General features: G+C 40.1%; 1 protein-coding gene across 4 annotated transcripts in view; it reads right to left on the bottom strand.

Annotated features, from left to right (window-relative positions):
• Positions 1–20,599, bottom strand: part of LOC140480585 (tensin-3-like) — a 426,853-nt gene that overhangs the window by 46,440 nt on the left and 359,814 nt on the right. For all 4 annotated transcript variants that reach the window (XM_072575634.1, XM_072575635.1, XM_072575636.1 and 1 more), the window contains 3 exons: positions 4,814–4,989; positions 2,028–2,148; positions 1,683–1,772 (listed from right to left, as the gene is read on the bottom strand). In XM_072575634.1, coding sequence (XP_072431735.1) covers positions 1,683–1,772; positions 2,028–2,148; positions 4,814–4,989 — 387 coding nt within the window. The remainder of the gene's footprint in view (positions 1–1,682; positions 1,773–2,027; positions 2,149–4,813; positions 4,990–20,599) is intronic.

Raw genomic sequence — 20,599 nt, 5'->3', positions numbered from 1 at the left:
AGAACCAGGGCAGCAGATACATGGGCAAATTTCCATTTGCAAGTCTCCCTCCAAGCCATTCACCGTGCGGATTTGGGATTACACTGCTGCTCCTTCATTGATACTGCAACACAGCCCTGGAATTTCCTCCCTTGCAGCACTATGGATATACCCACAGCCCAACAACTACAGCAGTTCGAGAAAGTAGCTTTCTACTATCTTCTAATCGGATGAGCAATAAATGCTGTGTGGCACTTCTGATGAACAAAGGAAAAAAAAGTATAAGCAACTACAAAATCTGGTGGGAGCAAGGTTGAAAAGCCAATTACCAACTCCTTCAGTTGAACGGGGTTATGCCCCTTGATGGCTGTAGAGTTACAGTCCACTCCAGGAACTTCAACAGAAAGATCGAGGGTATTCTCCAATAATGCTGTGGAACTGAGGGAGTGATGTTCTGTTAAAGATCCACTTTCAAATTAGGACATTCAACTGAAGCTCTGTCTACTCTGTAAAATGGACATAAAGAATCCCATCGGACAACTTTCAAAAAATGCAAAACAGTTTCCTTGGTGCCCTGGCATCCAATCAACAATGACAAAACAGATTTGATGGTCATTACCATTTTGCTGCCTGTGTATGACTGCACTTCAAAAATTTATCATTCTCGTAAAGCACTTGGGGACAGTATGAGTTTGTGAAAACAGAACTGCAATTCTTTTATTTTTGTAATCATTTCATGACTTAAGAGAGTAATTTCTATTTAATGATCTTCACAATTCAATTCATGTCTTCTGGAACTCCTGTCTAATTCAAATTCTCAGATTCTGTACTATTTTATTCTTTCAATGCTCAGCAATACCTGTGGGTTGCCAGTTATCAATTTCAAAATCTCTGCCTGATTAATCTGTAATTTATATCCTCCAGCTATTCATGCTAACTTATCTCACTACTGTCCTCCTTTGTATCCCCTCACATATTTTCAAGTTCTAAAGTCTCCTCAAAATCATAAATACATGATATTCAGTTTAGAGCAAAACCATATCTTACTGAGACCTCCTTGGATTCTATTATTAGCAGGTTAAATGGAGCAATCCAGAGCATGATACTTGGACCACTCTTGGGAGTCACCAGTACCTGTGTAACCAAAGGATCTAAAACCTTGTAACAAAATGGAAAATCTTTAGCCACATTCCTGTAACTTCCCTAAATTCATTCCCTGAAAGTATAAGATCGTGGAAAAGCTTGACAGAGAACAAGACTTCAATATATACAACATCGCTCAAACATGAAATGCCATTTCTAATTGGTTATGATTATCATTGCAAGATCTGTGGAATCAAGATGAGAACAATTTGAATGAAGCTGAACATAGATTTGCAGAACAGAAGGAAAACACACATTCTACTCTTTGTGCAAACCATTGGAAATCAATGTATCACATTTATCTTGTCACAAAGAGTCAAAATTAACCTGCCATTCTGCCCAAAAACTTCCAGGATGCAGCTCTGATGTTTCAACCACATTACAAACAGGTTTATTCATCTGAACTCAACCCTACAGGTGCCTCTGTAGTGCATTATAACACGCAGGTCTCAGACTGCAATGTTTTGTAAAGTGGAGAACTCATGTTCAATCACATTAGCACTGTGGGAGTCCTTTACGGAGGTTAATAAGCCTAGCTCCACATAAATTGCACTTCTTACCTGGAGTTGCTCTGTAGCTATCCGAAGTATTAATGCTCTGATCCCCAACATCATGCACAGAAATTTCTGAATAATTCTTCAAAGCTTTTACTGTAAGAGAAGACATTCAAAGTAGTTTGTTTGCTAACATTATACAGATAAATGATACTGCTTGATTTAAATAGGTTGCCAATGAATTAATTCTATTGCACTTAGGGAGGCCTGCAGTAGTACTCCACTAATTATGAGGAACACACATGTTGGTGCATACCAACATTTCAATTAATTGCTACTTTTCCAATCTTCAAATTTCAAATTGACACAGTTACAATTCTGGGTTTAATGCATTAATTCAAAGGGGTATACCATATGGAGTTGGTGGTGAGACAGGAAACGATGGTGTGGAAGAAATAACTTCATTTTCAGAGGAAGAATTTAATCTGCCATCCACCTCATCCTGGCCAGCGCTACGCCCCGATGTATTCAGCTGCAACAGAATATAACAGAAAGCTCCTTATTGAATGCTGGTTTTGATTAAACACACAGACTTATTGGAGTTGTGCTTGAGTTCAATGATGATGAATGTGCAAAGAAACCTTCATGAAGTACAAACATATTCAAACTTACTACTGACATTGTGTATTGTCAATAAACATTACTCCTGGCAACTACAGCATGACCATCCTCTTTAGGTCAGTTATATTTTGTCACATTTCTTCCCAATTCCCTTCTCTCAGCTAAAGGATCTTTTGATTTTTTGTAAACAGAAGTTTATTTCACCTATTTCTCTCCCCTGCCTTCCTCACAGAAATAAGGAAATCAGTGTCTGACGTTTTTCAATATTTTCGTTTAACATAGTGAAGTTATTGGGGCCTGAAATTTTACTGACTGCTGTGAAATTAGTTTCATCATTACTTCTGTGGCACAGAAACTGATTCAACAGAATCCAATTTGGTATAACCTCTGAGTCTCTCAGACTGGAGGCTCTGAATGTGGCCTCTCCCTGTGTGGCATCATTGCCTGAGGTCTCCAACCGGGAGCCCTCATTCACCAGGCCTCAGACTGCCCACTGGAGTCACCACCTATCCATATCATTCTGCAGACACCATCCAACAGGTCACCTCTGCCCCCAGTGCAACACAAGTTCATACCGTAGACTGACAAGTGGCAAGTAATATTCATGCCACACAAATGCCAGTCTATGACCATCACCAATAAAAGACAATTCAACCACCGCCCCGTGACATTCAATAGTGTTAGTATCACTGAATCCCCCACTATCAACATCCTGAGGATTATCAATGATGAGAAACTCAAGTGGACTCAACACAGTGGTGACAAGAGTATGTAAGGGGCTAGAAATATTGTAGCGAGTAACTCACCTCCTAACTCCACAAAGAAGTCAGGAATGTGATGGAATTCTCCTATTTGCCTAGATGGGTGCAGCTCCAACAACATTCAAGAAGTTTGACACCATCCAGGATAAAGCAGCCCACACTTGATTGGCACTACTTCTACAACCATCCATTCTCTCCATCTCTGAAGCTCATTAGTAGCAGAGTGTACTATCTACAAGATGCTCTGCAGAAATTCACCAAAGATCCTCAGACAGCACCTTCTAAACCCACAATCACTTCCATCTGGAAGGACAAGAGCAGCAGGTACATGGGGACATTCATTTCTCCTCCAAGCTACTCACCATCCTGACTTGGAAATGTATTTGTGATCCTTCACTGTTGCTGGGCCAAAATCTTGGGATTCGCTCCCTAAAGGCATTGTGGATCAACCTACAGCAGATTTTTTCCCAACAATTGACATCGTCGTCATTAGTCTCTTAATTCCAGATTTTTATTGAATTCTAATTCCACTGTCTGCTGGAGCAGGATTTGAACATTACTTGCATCTCTGGATTAACAGTGCAGTGATAATACCACAAGGCAACTGCCTCCCTGGGTTTTGGTGAAACTACACCTGGACTACTGAGCACACTTCTGTTCTCCATATTTAATGAAGGATACACTTGTATTGGAAGAAACAGAGTGAAGGTTCAATGGCTTAGTTCCTGGTATGGATTGGTTGTCCAATAATGCAGACTAAGTTAATTGGACTTCTATTCTTGAGAGTTTAAATGATTGAGAGGTGATCTGATCGAAACATTCAAGGCACTGAACACTTCGCTGGGGAATCCAAATAACTGTTTGGACACTTTTTAAATTACGCAAAGGTTTGAAGTGAACAGAATTCAGCCACCCAATCAGAGGCAAGAGGGAAATCATTGATAAACTGGATAAACTATTATTAATAACTTTTTGTGTAAACTCTTCACTTTGTAGCATTTTACATGGGTATGGACTGTTTGGTGATTTATTAGTTTTGAAAATCTAGCTGGACACTCAGCTTCGGGAAACAAAAATAAAACCTTCGCAGCTAAGACAATAAATAAAGACCGGAGGTTAGTCGATTTCAGCCAGTGTGGGGAACCTCAGGAGTCTGAAGGACAGCCACATCCTTGCCAAGATGTGAACAAGTGATTAGTTCATTGTTAAGATCAACAAGAATGTTGGGTTCAGGCAAGAGAAAAATATTTTCAGTGAAACAGAATTCTCCCTTGGTGAAACATATATTCTGAATCACCGAATCTCAGAACGGTTACGGCACAGGTCCATCATGTTTCAGCAGCTCTCCAATGAGCATTGCAATCTGGTATACTTCCCCCATACCATTGCATGATGTTTCTATTCTAATAATCATTCATTACCCAGGTGAATTCCTCGATTGACTCTGCCTCAATCACACTTCCAGGCAGTGCAGTTCAGACCAGAACCACTCATTCTCTCACATCATATTTGCTACATTTGCAACTCACTTTAAGCCTGTGCTTTTTCACTCATAATTCTTTCACAAGCAGGAATAGTTTCTTCCCAATTACTCTATCCACACACCTTACAATTTCAAAATCTGGACGATTAAAATTGACCATTAAAACATAGTCTCCATGGGAGGAATAAACAAGCCGCTTGGGCAATTATAAACAATAAAACTTTGTTAGTATGAATTCCACTTTCTACGAGGTATTTCAATTTGCTCGGGAGAAAGAATAGATCCAAGAAGTCTTCATATGAAATACATTTCATTCCCATTATGTTACCTACCTCCCCTGCCTGGCCAGTTGTAGTGAATACTCCAGTGGGTTCAGAGTGACAGGGGCCAGAGGATTTCATCCATCCACTTTGATCATACAGTGGTCGAGCATCATCTTGATCATACTGTCCAATACCCCATTTCCTTGTCCTTCCAAATGTTAAGTGGCCTTCATCTGCCTGCACACCTAATGAAAATGTAAGGTGTTAACATTTGTAATGATTCTCTATAAAAAGTCTTGAACTAATTGAAAATCATAATCATTACTTCTATAACTTCAAGTATATGTGCATAATTAACTTGAATATTACATTAGAGGTTGAGAAAATGTGAAGACTGGCTGATTGGTGTTTACTTAATTTCAAAACAACTCTCAGCCAGCTAATAACACCACGGTTTAACATATCCTCCCTTCCCTCTACCACCAACATTAAGACAGGGGATCAATTCAGGTTCAATGAAAAGTGCAGGAAGGAAAGCCAGGAGTAGTATCAAATGCATCTAAAAATGAGGTGTCAAGTTGGTGAAGATATAATAAAGCCATTGTAGACCAAACATTGGAAGCAGCAAGCAACAGACAGAGCTAAGTGATTCCTCAAATAACACATCAGATCTATATTCTGCAGTTCTGCCTCTCCCAGCCATGAATGATGGTGCCACTTTAATAATTCACTGAGGCAGGAGGCTGCTGAAGTATTCCCATCCTGAATGATGAGGAAACCCAGTACCTCAGTGTGAAAGACAAGACTGAAGCATTTTCATCCATCTTCAACCCAGCAGTGCCAAGTAGATGATCCAACCCAGCCTCTTACAGAAATCCCCAGCATTTGAACAATTCAATTAACTTCATGTGACTTTAAAAAATGGCTGAATGCACTGGATACTGCAAAGCCTCCAGGCCCTGGCAATGTTGTGTCAATAGTACAGAAGACCTATGCTTCAGAATTAGTCACATCATTAATCAAGCTTTAATCCAGGGCATCAATGTCACCAAAGAATGCAAAAAATTAGCCAGGTATATCCTATACACAAAATGTAGGACAAAAACATTATAGCCAATATTGCCCTATTAAACTACTCTCAATCACCAGGAGAAAGTGAGGACTGCAGATATTGGAGATCAGAGTTGAGTGTGTGGTGCTGGAAAAGCACAGCAGGAGAATCAATGTTTTGGGCATAAGCCCTTCATGAAAAATGAGAATTCAGATGTGTTGTAGGGCTGGAGGGGCTGAATTACCTGCTCCTGCTCCTAGTGTTTATGTTCGTAAGTTATGTCTTGGTGCTGAAGGGTGCAGGAGCTATGCAGCACAAGATCACATTTAGTCTGAACAAAGTTTTTTTTTGCAATGTGTGCTATAAATGTTCAGAAAACTGTTTTCACACAATATACATGTTTATCATGAAGCAGAAACTAAGTGCAAAGATAACTAATGTTGCAAGTATGGACTCAATGGGCCAAAGGGCCCTTTCTATACTATATGATCTATAACTATCATTGGTGAATTTCTTTTTTCACTGGCACTGCAGGAATACTGGCTTAGCCTGGATAAATTAAGATGGTGTAACTACCAATACAATAGGTATTTAGTTCTTCAATATTGTATGTTGGGTTTCTGCTGCACAGCAAATTTTCTTGTTGGTAATTTTTTGAGCAGGCTTTTCTTGGGAAAAAATTTTTCAAGTAGCCTTTTGTTTTTAAAATAATGGAATGCAAGTCAGCTATAAGAAATATAAATCAGATTATTATTACAAGAACAGTGTGTTAAAGATGTTGTTCAATAGGGTCATGGAGAACTCTTAAAATGTTACGACCTTGAAGGTCCACGTGCATAAAACAAAATATTTTATAGTGCAGCTATATGGTGCAATTTGCATCATGGGAAAACATTTCTATGGGGGAAAACACTTTTGGAGCGAAAATAGCAATAAAAACTCTAAAGAGACATAAAAACAAACCTAAAACAGATGGTTGTGGTATTTAAATGTAAAGCAGGTATGAACAGTGTACTGCAGTCAAAAGCAAATGGATAAGACATGTTTTGAAAATGAAAAGTTCCTTCAATGATCTACAGGATAAAGGCAACAGGCCTGAAGAGGGCAATGATGCCTGAAAGATCTTGCCCGTGGAGCTGGAGAGTAAACACTGACACAGTACTATTGGGCACTACGTTAGTTGTGCACATTGGACATCTACTTGTCCCAGAGCCACAAACTAAAGATTACAGCAGGGTAAGGTGGGGCGGGGGGGGGGTGGTTGTTGGGCAGGGATGGCAGCTGGTAGAGTTGTGAAGTGGTGCAATCCCCTCCTGCCCCAGGTATATCAGCATCATCTGCCTGTGGGTGCTCATGCCAAGGTGACCATTCTGACACCTTACTGAAATCCGATCCTCATCTTCTCATCAGTAGATCAGTCTACAATCTGAATTGTGGATCTCTGCTGTGCCCATCTTCCAGGAGTATGCTACATCTTGCTTTCGTCAGGAGGCCAATTACAAAACTGACAATGATACCTTTTGAGATTGAAGATTTAAGGTTTTCCAATGCAGGGAGGACCTATTCTGAGCCTGATCAGGAGTAAGCAGTGACTTATTCTGCAAAGGCGGCTACAAGACGACAATTGTCTCAGTCCTGGACTCAGCAAATCCAAAACACGTGCTTCCTCCACTGGACTTCCACTGAAATTACACCAGGTGGCTGCAGAAAAGGTCAAATAACCTCCACTCTATTGTCTAACATAATTCTTTGTACCACTGATGAGCAAGTCCCAGGTTTGAAGTCTAATCTGTGCTGAGTTCATGTATTTCAGACAGCAGTACTCTGAGAATGAGCAGGTAGTCAGGGTGAAATGGATTTTTGTCCACATTTAATTTAAAATTGCATTATTCATTTTTAGAAACAGGATCACATTGGGTATTTTTTTTTAAATGACAGAAATAAAGAAGCAACTTGTATTTATATACCACTATGCAACATTTTCAGGATGTCCAAAGTATTCCATTACCAATTAAGGATTTAAAAATCAGTCACTCTTATTGCCAATTATGACACAGCATGGTCCCACAAGTTGTAATATTAAGTTCAATTCGAGATAAACTGGCCTCAGTTCCATAACACCATACTGAATCCGAATTATCCATGGCTTTGTCAAAGATCAAAAAATTAATGAAGTACAATTACCATTCATTTCAGGATATTTAGTGGAATGGGGCCATGAACGACAAATCTACAAGATTCAGATCAAGTGGATCTAAACGGAGTCAGAGCTTTGAAACATTAGTCATGAGTTGGAGATGCCGGTGTTGGACTGGGGTGTACAAAGTTAAAAATCACACAACACCAGGTTATAGCAAAAGTTTGCAGTGTGATGTAACTGAAATTTTACATTGAAAAATACCTTGATTGTTTGTGGAGTCTTTCATCTGTTTGAAAACTAAGATAGTTTCACTTCTTTCATCCTTGCATGTGTAAGTCACAAAACTTTTTTTAAAAGTTGCATTCTCAGGTTAACTGTATAATTTCAATGTATAATTTCAGTTTTATCACACTAAACTTTTGCGATAAATTCTGTATCTTACAATTGTGTCCATCACAACCACCTGATGAAGGAGCGGCGCACAGAAAGCTAGTACTTCCAATTAAGCCTGTTGGACTATAACTTGGTGTTGTGTGATTTTTAACCTTGAAACATTAGAGAATATTACAGGTTACTGATAGGCTATTGACTGAATTGATGGATGGCTCAGTCACAGTTTTTCTATTGATGCTTAATATCGAGTCATGTGTGAGATCTGACTAACAACCTACAATTGTGTTTGGACAGGGAGCTTAGTGTTTTTCAATTGTTCCATCCATACAACACAGACCCTTCAGTCCAACTTGTCCATGCCAACTTGGGTGGCACGGTGGCTCAGTGGTTAGCACTGCTCCCTCACAGCACCAGGTTCGATTCCAGCCTCAGGTGACTGTGTGGAGTTTGCACATTCTCCCCGTGTCTGCGTGGGTTCCCTTCGGGTGCTCCGGTTTCCTCCCACAGTCCAAAGATGTGCAGGTCTGGTAAATTGGCCATCTAAACTGGCCATAGTGTTAGGTGCATTAGTCAGAGGGAATGGGTCTGGGTGGGTTACTCTTCGGAGGGTTGGTGTGGACTGGTTGCTCCGAAGGGCTTGTTTTCACACTGTAGGGAATCTAATCTCAAGCTAAGTTTCCTCAACTAAACTAGCTCCATTTGCCTGCATTTAGGCCCACATCCCTCTAAACCTTTCTTAATAACATCCTTGAAATGCTGTAACTGTACCTACCACTTCCTCTGGCAGTTCTTGCCATACTTGAATCGCCCTCAGGTCCCTTTTAAATCTTTCCCCTCTGACCATAAAATCATGTTCTTATAGATGTGAACTGCCCCATCCTATGGAAAAGACTTTTGCTATTCACCTTATTCATGCCCATCATGACTTATAAACCTCTGTAAGTCACCAGTTACACAGAAACTTTGGATTGGAATTGAATCCAGGCAACAGGGATCCCAGCAGCTTGCCCAGAGGCCAAGCATCTTGACACAGATTTCACTCTTGCAACTCAAAGAATTGAAAAACTGTCAATTTCACCTGCCTTTACTTTCATGTTTGTACCAGATATTAATCCTATCCCTACCTTTTTTTCTTCACCATTTTTTTTTTGTTTGGCTAATAATACTCTACATTTCAGTTTAGAAAGCCTCTGAACTGGTTCTCCTACATTTCTGATCCAGTTTACTAAGTTTAATTGAAGTATGATAGCATTGTACTAATGAAGAAAACAAAACATGGCTGTAAGCAACTGCTATAATGTTCAAAGAGGTGGAACACTGTGAACCCTCTTCATCTGGTCACAACAATACCTAAAAAGGAATATTGAAAGAACTGTGGATGCTGTAAATCAGAAACAAAAACAGACATTGCTGGAAAAGCTCAGCAGGCCTGGCAGCATCTGTGGACAGAAAGCAGAGTCAATGTTTCTGGTTGAGTGACCCTTCCTTAGAACTGGCCGTTCTGGGGAAGGGTCACTCAATGTGAAATGTTAACTCTGATGTCTCTCCACAGATGCTGCCAGACCTACTTTGTTTTACCAGCAATTTCTGTTTTTGTTTTTAAAAGGAACACAATATTTCTCTACTATTTACAATATGAAGGGTAGAATCATGCATGATTCACAGTAATATTTTTTTTATCCCTCATTCATCTTTTGCAAGCATAATAAACCACTGTTGTTCAAAACTTGAACTGTGGATCTGAAGAACATTCTGGTTCAAGGAAATAACACCATGGAATTGTACTCAATGTATATTTTATACATTGACTACTGGGATGAGAGTAGTCTGTTACAATCCTTGTATCTTGCTATTGCATCACTGAATATTTGGGGAAAAAGGAAGGACAAGTGAGTGTTGTGAGATACATAGTGCTTGGTAACCATTGGGACTACTGATCTTGAACCGGAAAACATATCGAGTGTTAAGCATACTGATGGTCATAAGATAAGGCAGGAGGGTGGGTGGGATGAAAAATCAGTCAGGATTCTCACTTTGAATAGCCAATTCTTATAGTAAAGGCGGCATTTGGTATGCTTTCCTTTATTTGTCAGAGTATTGAGTATAGGAGCTGGGAGGTCATGTTGCGGCTCTACAGGACATTGGTCAGGGCACTGTTGGAATATTGCGTGCAATTCTGGTCTCCTTCCTATTGGAAAGATGTTGTGAAACTTGAAAGGGTTCAGAAAAGCTTTACAAGGATGTTGCCAGGGTTGGAGGATCTGAGCTACAGGCTGGGGCTGTTTTCCCTGGAGCGTCGGAGGCTGAGGGGTGACATTATAGAGGTTTACAAAATTATGAGGGGCATGGATAGGATAAATAGACAAAATCTTTTCCCTGGGATCGGGCAGTCCAGAACTAGAGGGCATAGGTTTAGGGTGAGAGGGGAGAGATATAAAAGAGACCTAAGGGGCAACTTTTTCTCGCAGACGGTGGTACGTGTATGGAATGAACTGCCAGAGGAAGTGGTGGGGGCTGGTACAATTGTAACATTTAAGAGGCATTTGGATGGGTATATGAATAGGAAGCGTTTGGAGGGATACGAGCCGGGTGCTGGCAGGTGGGACTAGATTGGGTTGGGCTATCTGGTCTGCATGGACTGGTTGGACTGAAGTGTCTGTTTCCATGCTGTACATCTCTATGACTCTATTTCAAAAATAGGTTCCTTATGAAAGATACTTGAAGGACATAAATAATACCCTTGGAGAGTAAATGGGGAGTTTTTTATGCAAACGCCACAAATATAAACGAGACTTCGGTGATGCAAACAGAACAACAAACAATTTTGTCTGGCATATTTCTGAAGTCTATTGTTAGAATAATGTAAAAGGATGCCTCAAGCTAAAATTAAAGGTGAACAATAGTGGATCAGTTTTTTGGGAGTGATGAATGGTTGACATTTTCAATGGTCGACATGGTTTGAAACACACTGCAATATGTCTAAGATTTCTGACCTGTAACATACAGATGCCTCGAGAAAGAGTCTTCAATTGTAAGTTGTACTCGACATGCACAATGTTAAAAAGAAGCCTTGAAATAGCAGGTGTAAGAAAAGCAGTTTTAGAAGGTGGCTAGCTTGTTAACAGGATGAATAATTAGTTTTCATTGTGTGGCCACACATAATGGGCAATAATCTGATGGATTCTGATTCTGTTCCATGGCAATTGATATGCAAACAAAAGTGTGGAAAAACTAGAGTCTATTAGGCATTTACATTTGTGTATTGTACCATATTTGCTGATCATTCAAGACAATACAATAATTTGTATCAAAGTTTTGTGTTCAATCAATATGCAAGGAGTTAGGCACAAGCTAAGTCTTGCCTGGCATATTACATCAATGTCACTGCTACCCAGCTAAATACAACCACCTGATGAAGAAGCAGCGCTCCGAAAGCTAGTGCTTCCAATTAAACCTGTTGGACTATAACCTGGTGTTGTGTGATTTTTAACCTTGTACACCCCAGTCCAACACCAATATCTCCAAATCATGACAACTTTTTGTTTGGTTTGTTGAGTATGAGTCTGCATCAAGTTCCAGTGGTGATGCATTACTGTTCAGTGAATAAGGTATGTGTTATTAACCTTAATCAGGTTGGCTTGAGAAATTAGAGGAGGTTTAAAGGGAAACCACACCAATGACATCAGCGAGAATGGGTAGCATGTTACTACCTGTGGTAGTTCAGTGGTATCGCTTTTGCCATTGTTGCCCTACCTCACCAACACCACGAATATTAACCAGTTAGAGGCACTCTACAGCATGTGAGAGTAGGGTAAACACTGGCATCATCAAGAAACCAAATGGACGAATAGCAGACATTTTGTGTCTAAATCATGAGCTATAAAGCATAAAATAAAAAGAATGGAATAAAAGATGCAACTGAGATATAAATAATAGAGATAGACAGAATAATTGAAATGCATGTATTTAATTGTTTAAAAATCTCCAACATGAATTAAGAGATGAATGAGTCATCATTGCTCAAATTAAATTTTCACGTCTAAAGATGTTAACAATAATTATGACTTCTTACAAAGTTAAAATTCATACACTCTCAAAAGCACCATTCCTAAAACATTGTTGCCATATTTAGTGTGTAACTAGTAGACAGGCATCGTGACAGCATGTACCAGCATTGATTTTAATGCCGAGTCAATTGGCGAGGTACATGTGTAGGACAGCCAGTCAGCAGCAAGGTGACTCCGATGGCAACTTTTAAATATCTGCCTTCAGCTACGTACATGCATTCTCCTAAACTTGCTGTCTAAAGTTGCTTATTTCAAAATAAATCCACATGTCATGATATTGTGAGATGTTTGAGAAGCCAGCATTCCCTCATTCTAAATAGAACCTCTAAGTCTAGTTGTAGGCTCAAGCACAAACCTTTCTGATGTAAAGACAGTGGTGCTCCCAACCAATCTAAGTTGATATGAAGGAAGAAAAATCACCCAGAAAAAGCTACGCCAATATCCTTGAGGTATAGATTATAACTTAAATCTTAGACCAAGTGTGCCATAGCTTAATTACGTTTCTGAAAGGAAATTACAGCAAATGCACAGAACAGCTAGTAATTACTGTTCTACATATCTGTCAATATACACTAGCACTTTGTGGTGATTCTATCGTATATGGCAGAACCCTTGATAATAATAAAGTAATCAGAATTTTTTTCTTAAATATATCATGAAGTTTGTTGCACAAGAAAGGAAAAAAAGACTACTTGCATTTATGTAAAAACTTGAGAATGTCCCAATATGCTTTACTACAAAAAATAATTCCTGTCAGTTATGGTTTTCTCTCGTCAGAAATGAAGAAAACAAATTGCGCATCACAAAGTCTCCATAGGATAACTGATCAGATTATGATTGTAGGAAATATTAGGAATAGGCCATTTGATCCCTCAAGCTCTGCCATTCAATAAGATCATGCCTTATCTAATTATAGCCTCAACTCCATTTTCCTGACAAGCCCCCAAATAACCCTTCACTCTCTTGCCAATCAAAACTTAATGAATTTGGCTCGATGGCTTTCTGGATTACTAAATTCCAAAGACTAATGACCCTCAGAAAAGAACTTCCTCATCGACATCCTACATGAGACCACTTATTTCTGGATTTCCCCATGTGCAGCATCTACCCTGTCAAAGCTTGCTCAGAAACTTACACGTTTCAATAAGATCACCTCTCATCTTCCTGAATGCCCAACCTGCTCAACCCTTCCTTGTAACACAAATTCCTTAATTGTTGGCGAACATTTTCTGAACTGCATCCAATGCAAGTATATATCTTTCCAGATCTGTTCTCAACAATGCACTGTGCAGTGGTTAAAACACTTTTGCTGTGAAATTCCATTCACCTTTCAGGAAAGCTAACCTCCCTGATGACTCTATATACCTGCATCCTAACTTATTCTGATTTAGTACAATGATACCCAGATACATCTATACTACAGCAATTCGTAGCCTTTCTCCATCTAAACAATCTTCTGCTCTTTTATTCTTCCTACCAAACTGGACAATGCCATACTTCCCACATTACACCAATCTTTCCAATTTCCTGGAATAACCTTTCTGAATCTCCCGCAGATTTGCTTTCCCATCTATCCTTGTACTGCCCCTACTATTGCTGAGTATAACTAAGATTACCTGAATCTGAAATATATGAGCAACAGGTGAAGATAGCTATCCCATGCCGCTACTGTGCAGCAGCAACATGAGTGGCTAACTAACAACATGCTGCTGTCAAGCCAAAAACACATTCTGTCTGTCACACATTGCATAATGTGAATTTCAATACCTGTATAATTTCAGTTATGCAGGCAGTATGTTCTAACGACTAGGGGATTGAATCAATTAGCATGTCCCTTCAGCTGCTCACAACAAGCAAGGCAATAACCATACCCGACCAGTCTGCTTATAAAACTTGCAACACTTCTGCAACTGGACAGCATTGGCTGGATAACCCTGAATGTGTAAGGAATTAGGCAAACAAACATTTTAGGATTGTCAGTCGGGCTTAAGGTGTGATGTACTTGTGAGGACTGGGACCTACATAACTTAATATTGCAGAGACACAGAATTTATGCGTGCACTGCACCTGCTTCAAGTCAACAAAATAGGCAATAGCCCTTCTCTTGGCTCATTTCTCAGGGCAATGCCCAACTAATCTGCATCAATCTGCCTGATTAAAAATATAATGTGAATCAGCATTGATGGGTACATACTCCATGACAATGCCTTTGCCAATCTGAGGAAACTTCCAACTTCTCTTGCACTATAAATGTTGATTATCGCCTTGAATTTGTGTTCTTGCAAAATGTCACAATGGACGCAAGATGAAAAGCTTAGACAAATGTGTTCCTCTTCAGCAAAGGTCAAGGTCTGCACTATCAAATGACTATTTAATGATTTTAAGTTGTAAGAGTACTGATATTTGATACGAAGTTTTGGAAGCAAATTTAATGTTTATGTAAATATTGCTGTTGTGTTGGTGCTTATGCATTAATCACTTATGACTGGCAAGGAGTCAGCACTATGATAACCATTTTAATTCATGGGGGAAAAAATACTTCAAATAAATTATGATTATCTCATAACTTCCAGCAGCAATATCTTAAACCAATTGCATTAGCAATCAGATTATCTTTGTAATTTTGGGAGGAAGCATTGAGGCAGGGGAAAAGCAGAAAACAAAATAAAAATCAGCAAAGTCATCATTTATCAACCATGGATTCATCTCTGTCTGGCTTCAGAGGCTACTACAGAGCAGACAGATACTACAATAGTGAAAAGTAATGATGATCCATTTTGTTAAAATGATTATAACTGAGGGAACCATCACATTAACTGTAAAAGTGCATTTTTGAACTATTACTTTCTATACAATACACACACAAAAAAGTGATTTTTTTTTCCTTATTTAACACACACCTGGTTTAGGGAGGGGGGGTATTGTGGTGCTGGGAGTTTCGGCTGTTGCCTGGAACGGTGCCAATTTACTGGTAGGCCACCCACAGGATTCAGAACGGTGGGGTTAAAAAAGAAGACCACCCTGTGTGACAAAGATACTCCATCAATTGTGAAAGAGTCCAGAAAAGATCGAGTGGACTCATTTTCCATAACAGATGGTAGGCAAAGAATCACTTGCAGTAAGAAAACAATTACAAAATCATGAATGTCAAACAGCGAAGTGTAAACACAGGGTTTCAACAGTGACAATTCTTTAAACAGGTCAGTGAACAATATAGCCATACACCCTAGTCTGTAAGCTCACAGCACAGCTAATCAATTAAATGCTAGTTTGGTTTCATGTTAAATTAGAAGATTGTTGATTCATGCTTTAACACCCCAGTTCAGTAACAAGGGAGGGCTGCATTTCAGGTATGTCTGCTGAAGTAGATGTTAAGACAAGCTCTCTCATAACACAGTGTACAGACTGTTCTGGCAATGTCCTGGCATGAATCAAAGACAGACAAGAGAGTTTTCCTGGTGTCCTGACCAATATTTGTTAGCTAAAGGATAAATAATTATCATTGCTATTTGGGAGATATTGTACATGCTGACATTACAACACTGACTGCATTTCAGAAATAGTTCTTGTTTCACAGGCAACAAAGTGTTATAGGAACGCAAGAACACTGGACTTAGGAGGAGGAACTTTAAAAAAAAGACTCTTCAAACCTGCTCCATTATTCAATAAGGTCATGGCTAATCTCATTGCAGTCTCAACTCCACTTTCCTGTCTGCATCACACAAACCCCTGACTACCTTGTAAAATTGAAAAATTATCTAACTCAGCCTCAAATAAAATTTAAAGACATGGCCTCTACTGCTCTTTGCAGAAGATTTACAGGGCGGCACGGTGGCACAGTGGTTAGCACTGCTGCCTCACAGCGCCGGAGACCCGGGTTCATTTCCCGCCTCAGGCGACTGACTGTGTGGAGTTTGCACGTTCTCCCCGTGTCTGCGTGGGTTTCCTCCGGGTGCTCCGGTTTCCTCCCACAGTCCAAAGATGTGCAGGTCAGGTGAATTGGCCATGCTAAATTGCCCGTAGTGTTAGGTATGGGGTAGATGTAGATGTAGGGGTATGGGTGGGTTACGCTTCGGCGGGGCGGTGTGGACTTGTTGGGCCGAAGGGCCTGTTTCCACACTGTAAGTAATCTAATCTAATCTAATCTAATCTAAAGTAATCTAATCTAATCTAATCTAATCTAATTATTCCAAGCACTAATTATTGAGAGGGAAAACAATCTTAAAAGGCACACCTATCATCGATAAACTGCATCCCCTTAGTTTCCTCTGACAAGTGAGAGCCTCTTGCTATTCATCCTATTCAGTTCTCTTAAGATCTTACGTGTTTCAATAAAATCACCTCTAACATTTCCATACTCCATTAACATAGGTCTACTCGGAGTCTCAACCTCATCCTTGAGAGCTCTATCCAACTCTTTCTTAAATGAATCCAGAGACTTAGCCTCCACTGCCTTCTGGGGCAGAGAATTCCACACAGCCACCACTCTCTGGGTGAAGAAGTTTCTCCTCATCCCTGTCCTAAATGGCTTACCCCTTATTTTTAAGCTGTGTCCTCTGGTTCGGGACTCACCCATCAGCGGATACATGTTTCCTGCCTCCAGAGTGTCCAATCCTTTAATAATCTTATACGTCTCAATTAGATCCCCTCAGTCTTCTAAGCTCAAGGGTATACAAGCCCAGCCGCTCTGATCTTTCAACATAAGATAGTCCCGCCATTCCAGGAATTGACCTCATGAACCTACGCTGCACTCCCTCAATAGCCAGAATGTCTTTGCTCAAATTTGGAGACCAGAACTGCACACAATACTCCAGGTGCGGTCTCACCAGGGCCCTGTACAGCTGCAGAAGAACCTTGTTCCTTCTATACTCAATCCCTCTTGTTATGAAGGCCAGCATGCTATTAGCCTTCTTCACTACCTGCTGTACCTGCATGCTTGCCTTCATTGACTGGTGTACAAGAACACCCAGATCTCTTTGTACTGCCCCTTTCTCTAACTTGACTCCATTTAGGTAGTAATCTGCCTTCCTGTTCTTGCCATCAAAGTGGATAACCACACATTTATCCACATTAAACTGCATCTGCCATGCATCTGTCCACTTACCTAACCTGTCCAGGTCACCCTGTAATCTCCTAACATCCTTATCACATTTCACCCTGCCACCCAGTTTTGTATCATCAGCAAATTTGCTAATGTTACTATTAATATCATCTTCTATATCATTAATATATTGTAAAAAGCTGCAGTCCCAGCACTAATCACTGTGGTACCCCACTGGTCACCACCTGCCATTCTGAAATGGAGCCATTTATCACTACTCTTTGTTTCCTATCAGCCAACCAATTTTCAATCCATGTCAGTATTTTGCCCCTAATACCATGTGCCCTAATGTTGCTCACTATCCTCCTATGTGGGACTTTATCAAAGGCTTTCGGCAAGTCCAGGTACACTACATCCACTGGATCTCCCTTGTCCATCTTCAGAGTTACATCCTCAAAAGATTCCAGAAGATTAGTCAAGCATGATTTCCCCTTTATAAATCCATGCTGACTCTGACCAATCCTGTTACTACTATCCAGATGTGTCGTAATTTCATCCTTTATAATTGTCTCCAGCATCTTTCCCACCACTGAGGTCAGACTAACTGGTCTATACTTCCCTGCTTTTTCTCTCGCTCCTTTCTTAAAATGTGGTACAACATTAGCCACCCTCCAATCCGCAGGAACTGATCCTGAATCTATCGAACTCTGGAAAATAATCACCAACAGATCCACAATTTCTAGAGCCACCTCCTTCAGTACCCTGGGATGTAGACCATCAGGCCCTGGGGACTTATCAACCATCAGACCTAACAGTCTCTCCAACACCAATTCCTGGCAAATATAAATTCCCTTCAGTTCAGGTCCTTCAGCCACTGTTACCTCTGGGAGATTGCTTGTGTCTTCCTCAGTGAACACAGATCTGAAGTACCAATTCAACTCTTCTGCCATTTCTTTGTTCCCCGTAATATATTCCTCTGTTTCTGTCTTCAAGGGCCCAATTTTAATCTTCACCATTTTTTTCCCTTTCACATACCTAAAAAAGCTTTTACTATCCTCCTTTATATTTTTGGCCAGTTTACCTTCGTACCTCATTTTTTCTCTGCGTATTTCCTTCTTAGAATGGTGGTGCAGGCTCGAAGGGCAGAATGGCCTACTCCTGAACCTACAGTCTATTGTCTATTATCCTCTTATCCTTTGGCGAACCCTCAAATATGCTCATCCACATTTGGTAATCCATCCCACCAACCCCATCAGTTTTGAACTTCCTTACTTTCTCACCTAATTTGTCTAAGTTTTCATCTCCCCACTTTACCAACTTCAATCCCAAACAATATCGTGCATTACTCCACTCCTTTCAATACTCTATTGTCACCCTTTTTTGTGTATGGAGTTAACTCCCTTCCAAATTGCTATCCGCTCAGCATCCCAGCATGCTACCTCCAATTCCTGCAATTAATTTTCCCAGTTTTTCTTTTACAGTAGTAGCCCCTAATAATCCCATCTTGACATTTAATGGGCCGACCCTAAGGACTCACTGTTGTCCACCACTTTGAGCAACTTAGCCGGACTGCCCAATGAATCAGCAAACCTCTGAGTGATATCAGTACAGCTCCCTATCTGACCTCGCTGATTCCCTGGATTGGTTACATTGGGCTCACAATCCTGACTGTGGCCTAGTCCCTAGACTACTTAGACTGTACAGTATTGCTGCATTTGAACATTAAATGGATTCTTGCAAGAATGCATAATCAAAATTAGCTATTCCACTTCATATGTACTCAGAAATGCTTAAATGTCACAATACAACACCCATTTGACCTCATCCATATTTCAGTTACAAAAGATCCTGGAGATAAGGCTTCCATCATCTGATGAGGAAGTGGGGAGGCATCAAACTTAGATCCATTGTTCCCGTTTCAGCAAAAATAAGGAGCTCACCCATTTCCCAACTAATATTGATCCTTTAAACAATGTGACCAGTTATGACGGTGGTCTTCCTTTGCTTTGAAAGAAGGAAAATTTATTTTTCTTCCACTTTAATGTTAGGAAACAGGAAGGTCTTCATACAGATTTCCAACCAGCACATTAACAGTAGGGATTACTGCCCACAACGTCTTTCGCCTGTGAAATGTTAAGGCTCAATTCCATCCTCGGGCGACTATCTGCATGGAGTTTGCACATTCGCCCCGTGTCTGTGTGCGTTTCCTCCCACTATCGAAAGATGTGCACGTTAGGTGAACTGGCCATGCTAAATTGCCAATAGTGTTCAGGGATGTGTAGGTGAGGGGCATTAATCAGGGCTAAATGTAGAGTAATGGGGAATGGGTCTCAGTGGGTTACTCTTTCGGAGAGACAGTGTGGATTTATTGAGCCAAATCGCCTGTTTCAACACTATTGGGATACTGAACAAAAATCTAATCATTTGTTGAAATGCTCGAGCGGTATATTAAATGGGATTACATTTTTGAAAGCGATTACATTTTACATTCAGGTGACAATTTAAAACAATCGGCTCCTTAGTACAGTTTTCTCATTCTAAAATTTGTAGATTTAGAGAATGCTTCCAGACAACTACCACACATCACTTCATCAGGAACACTTGCTTCCATTTTATCAATTCCCAGTATTTCTCTTAAGTATCCTCTACCAAGCCCACCCATTCAATATTAAATTAGAAAGACCAACAATATTTGCCATACTTCACAGTCAGAGATCTTGCTGTGTAGACTTTATTTTATATTTGAATTGCTTGTCAATTTTTTGCACATCACTCTCCATCAATCAATCTTTCTCAGCTCATTATGGAATCCAAGTTCAAGTCCTAAGAAGGAACCTCTTCTATGCTTTGCTCAAGAATTTACCACTTGGGATCAGCACCATCAGAACAATATCTAGCTTGGAATATACAACAGCATGGTTAAAGGATTTCTAAGATCATACACACAACATTAATTTAATGAAAGCAAAAGTAACTAAGTTAGCTCAAGTAAGATAGTAGCTCCCAAACTGGCATCTCTCATTTCACGGCAGCAGGATTGAGGTCAACCACAGTATGAGTGTGTATGGTCACCAGAGACAGCTGGCCACTTCAATAACGTGCTACCTCCACTGAAACAGGAATTTTGAATACCTGACACCTGGAACCCAGATAGGCAAGGTAA

The sequence above is a fragment of the Chiloscyllium punctatum genome, chromosome 8 (assembly GCF_047496795.1).
Source record: "Chiloscyllium punctatum isolate Juve2018m chromosome 8, sChiPun1.3, whole genome shotgun sequence".
Taxonomy (NCBI): Eukaryota; Metazoa; Chordata; class Chondrichthyes; order Orectolobiformes; family Hemiscylliidae; genus Chiloscyllium; species Chiloscyllium punctatum.
This window is presented reverse-complemented; position numbering and strand designations above follow the sequence as displayed.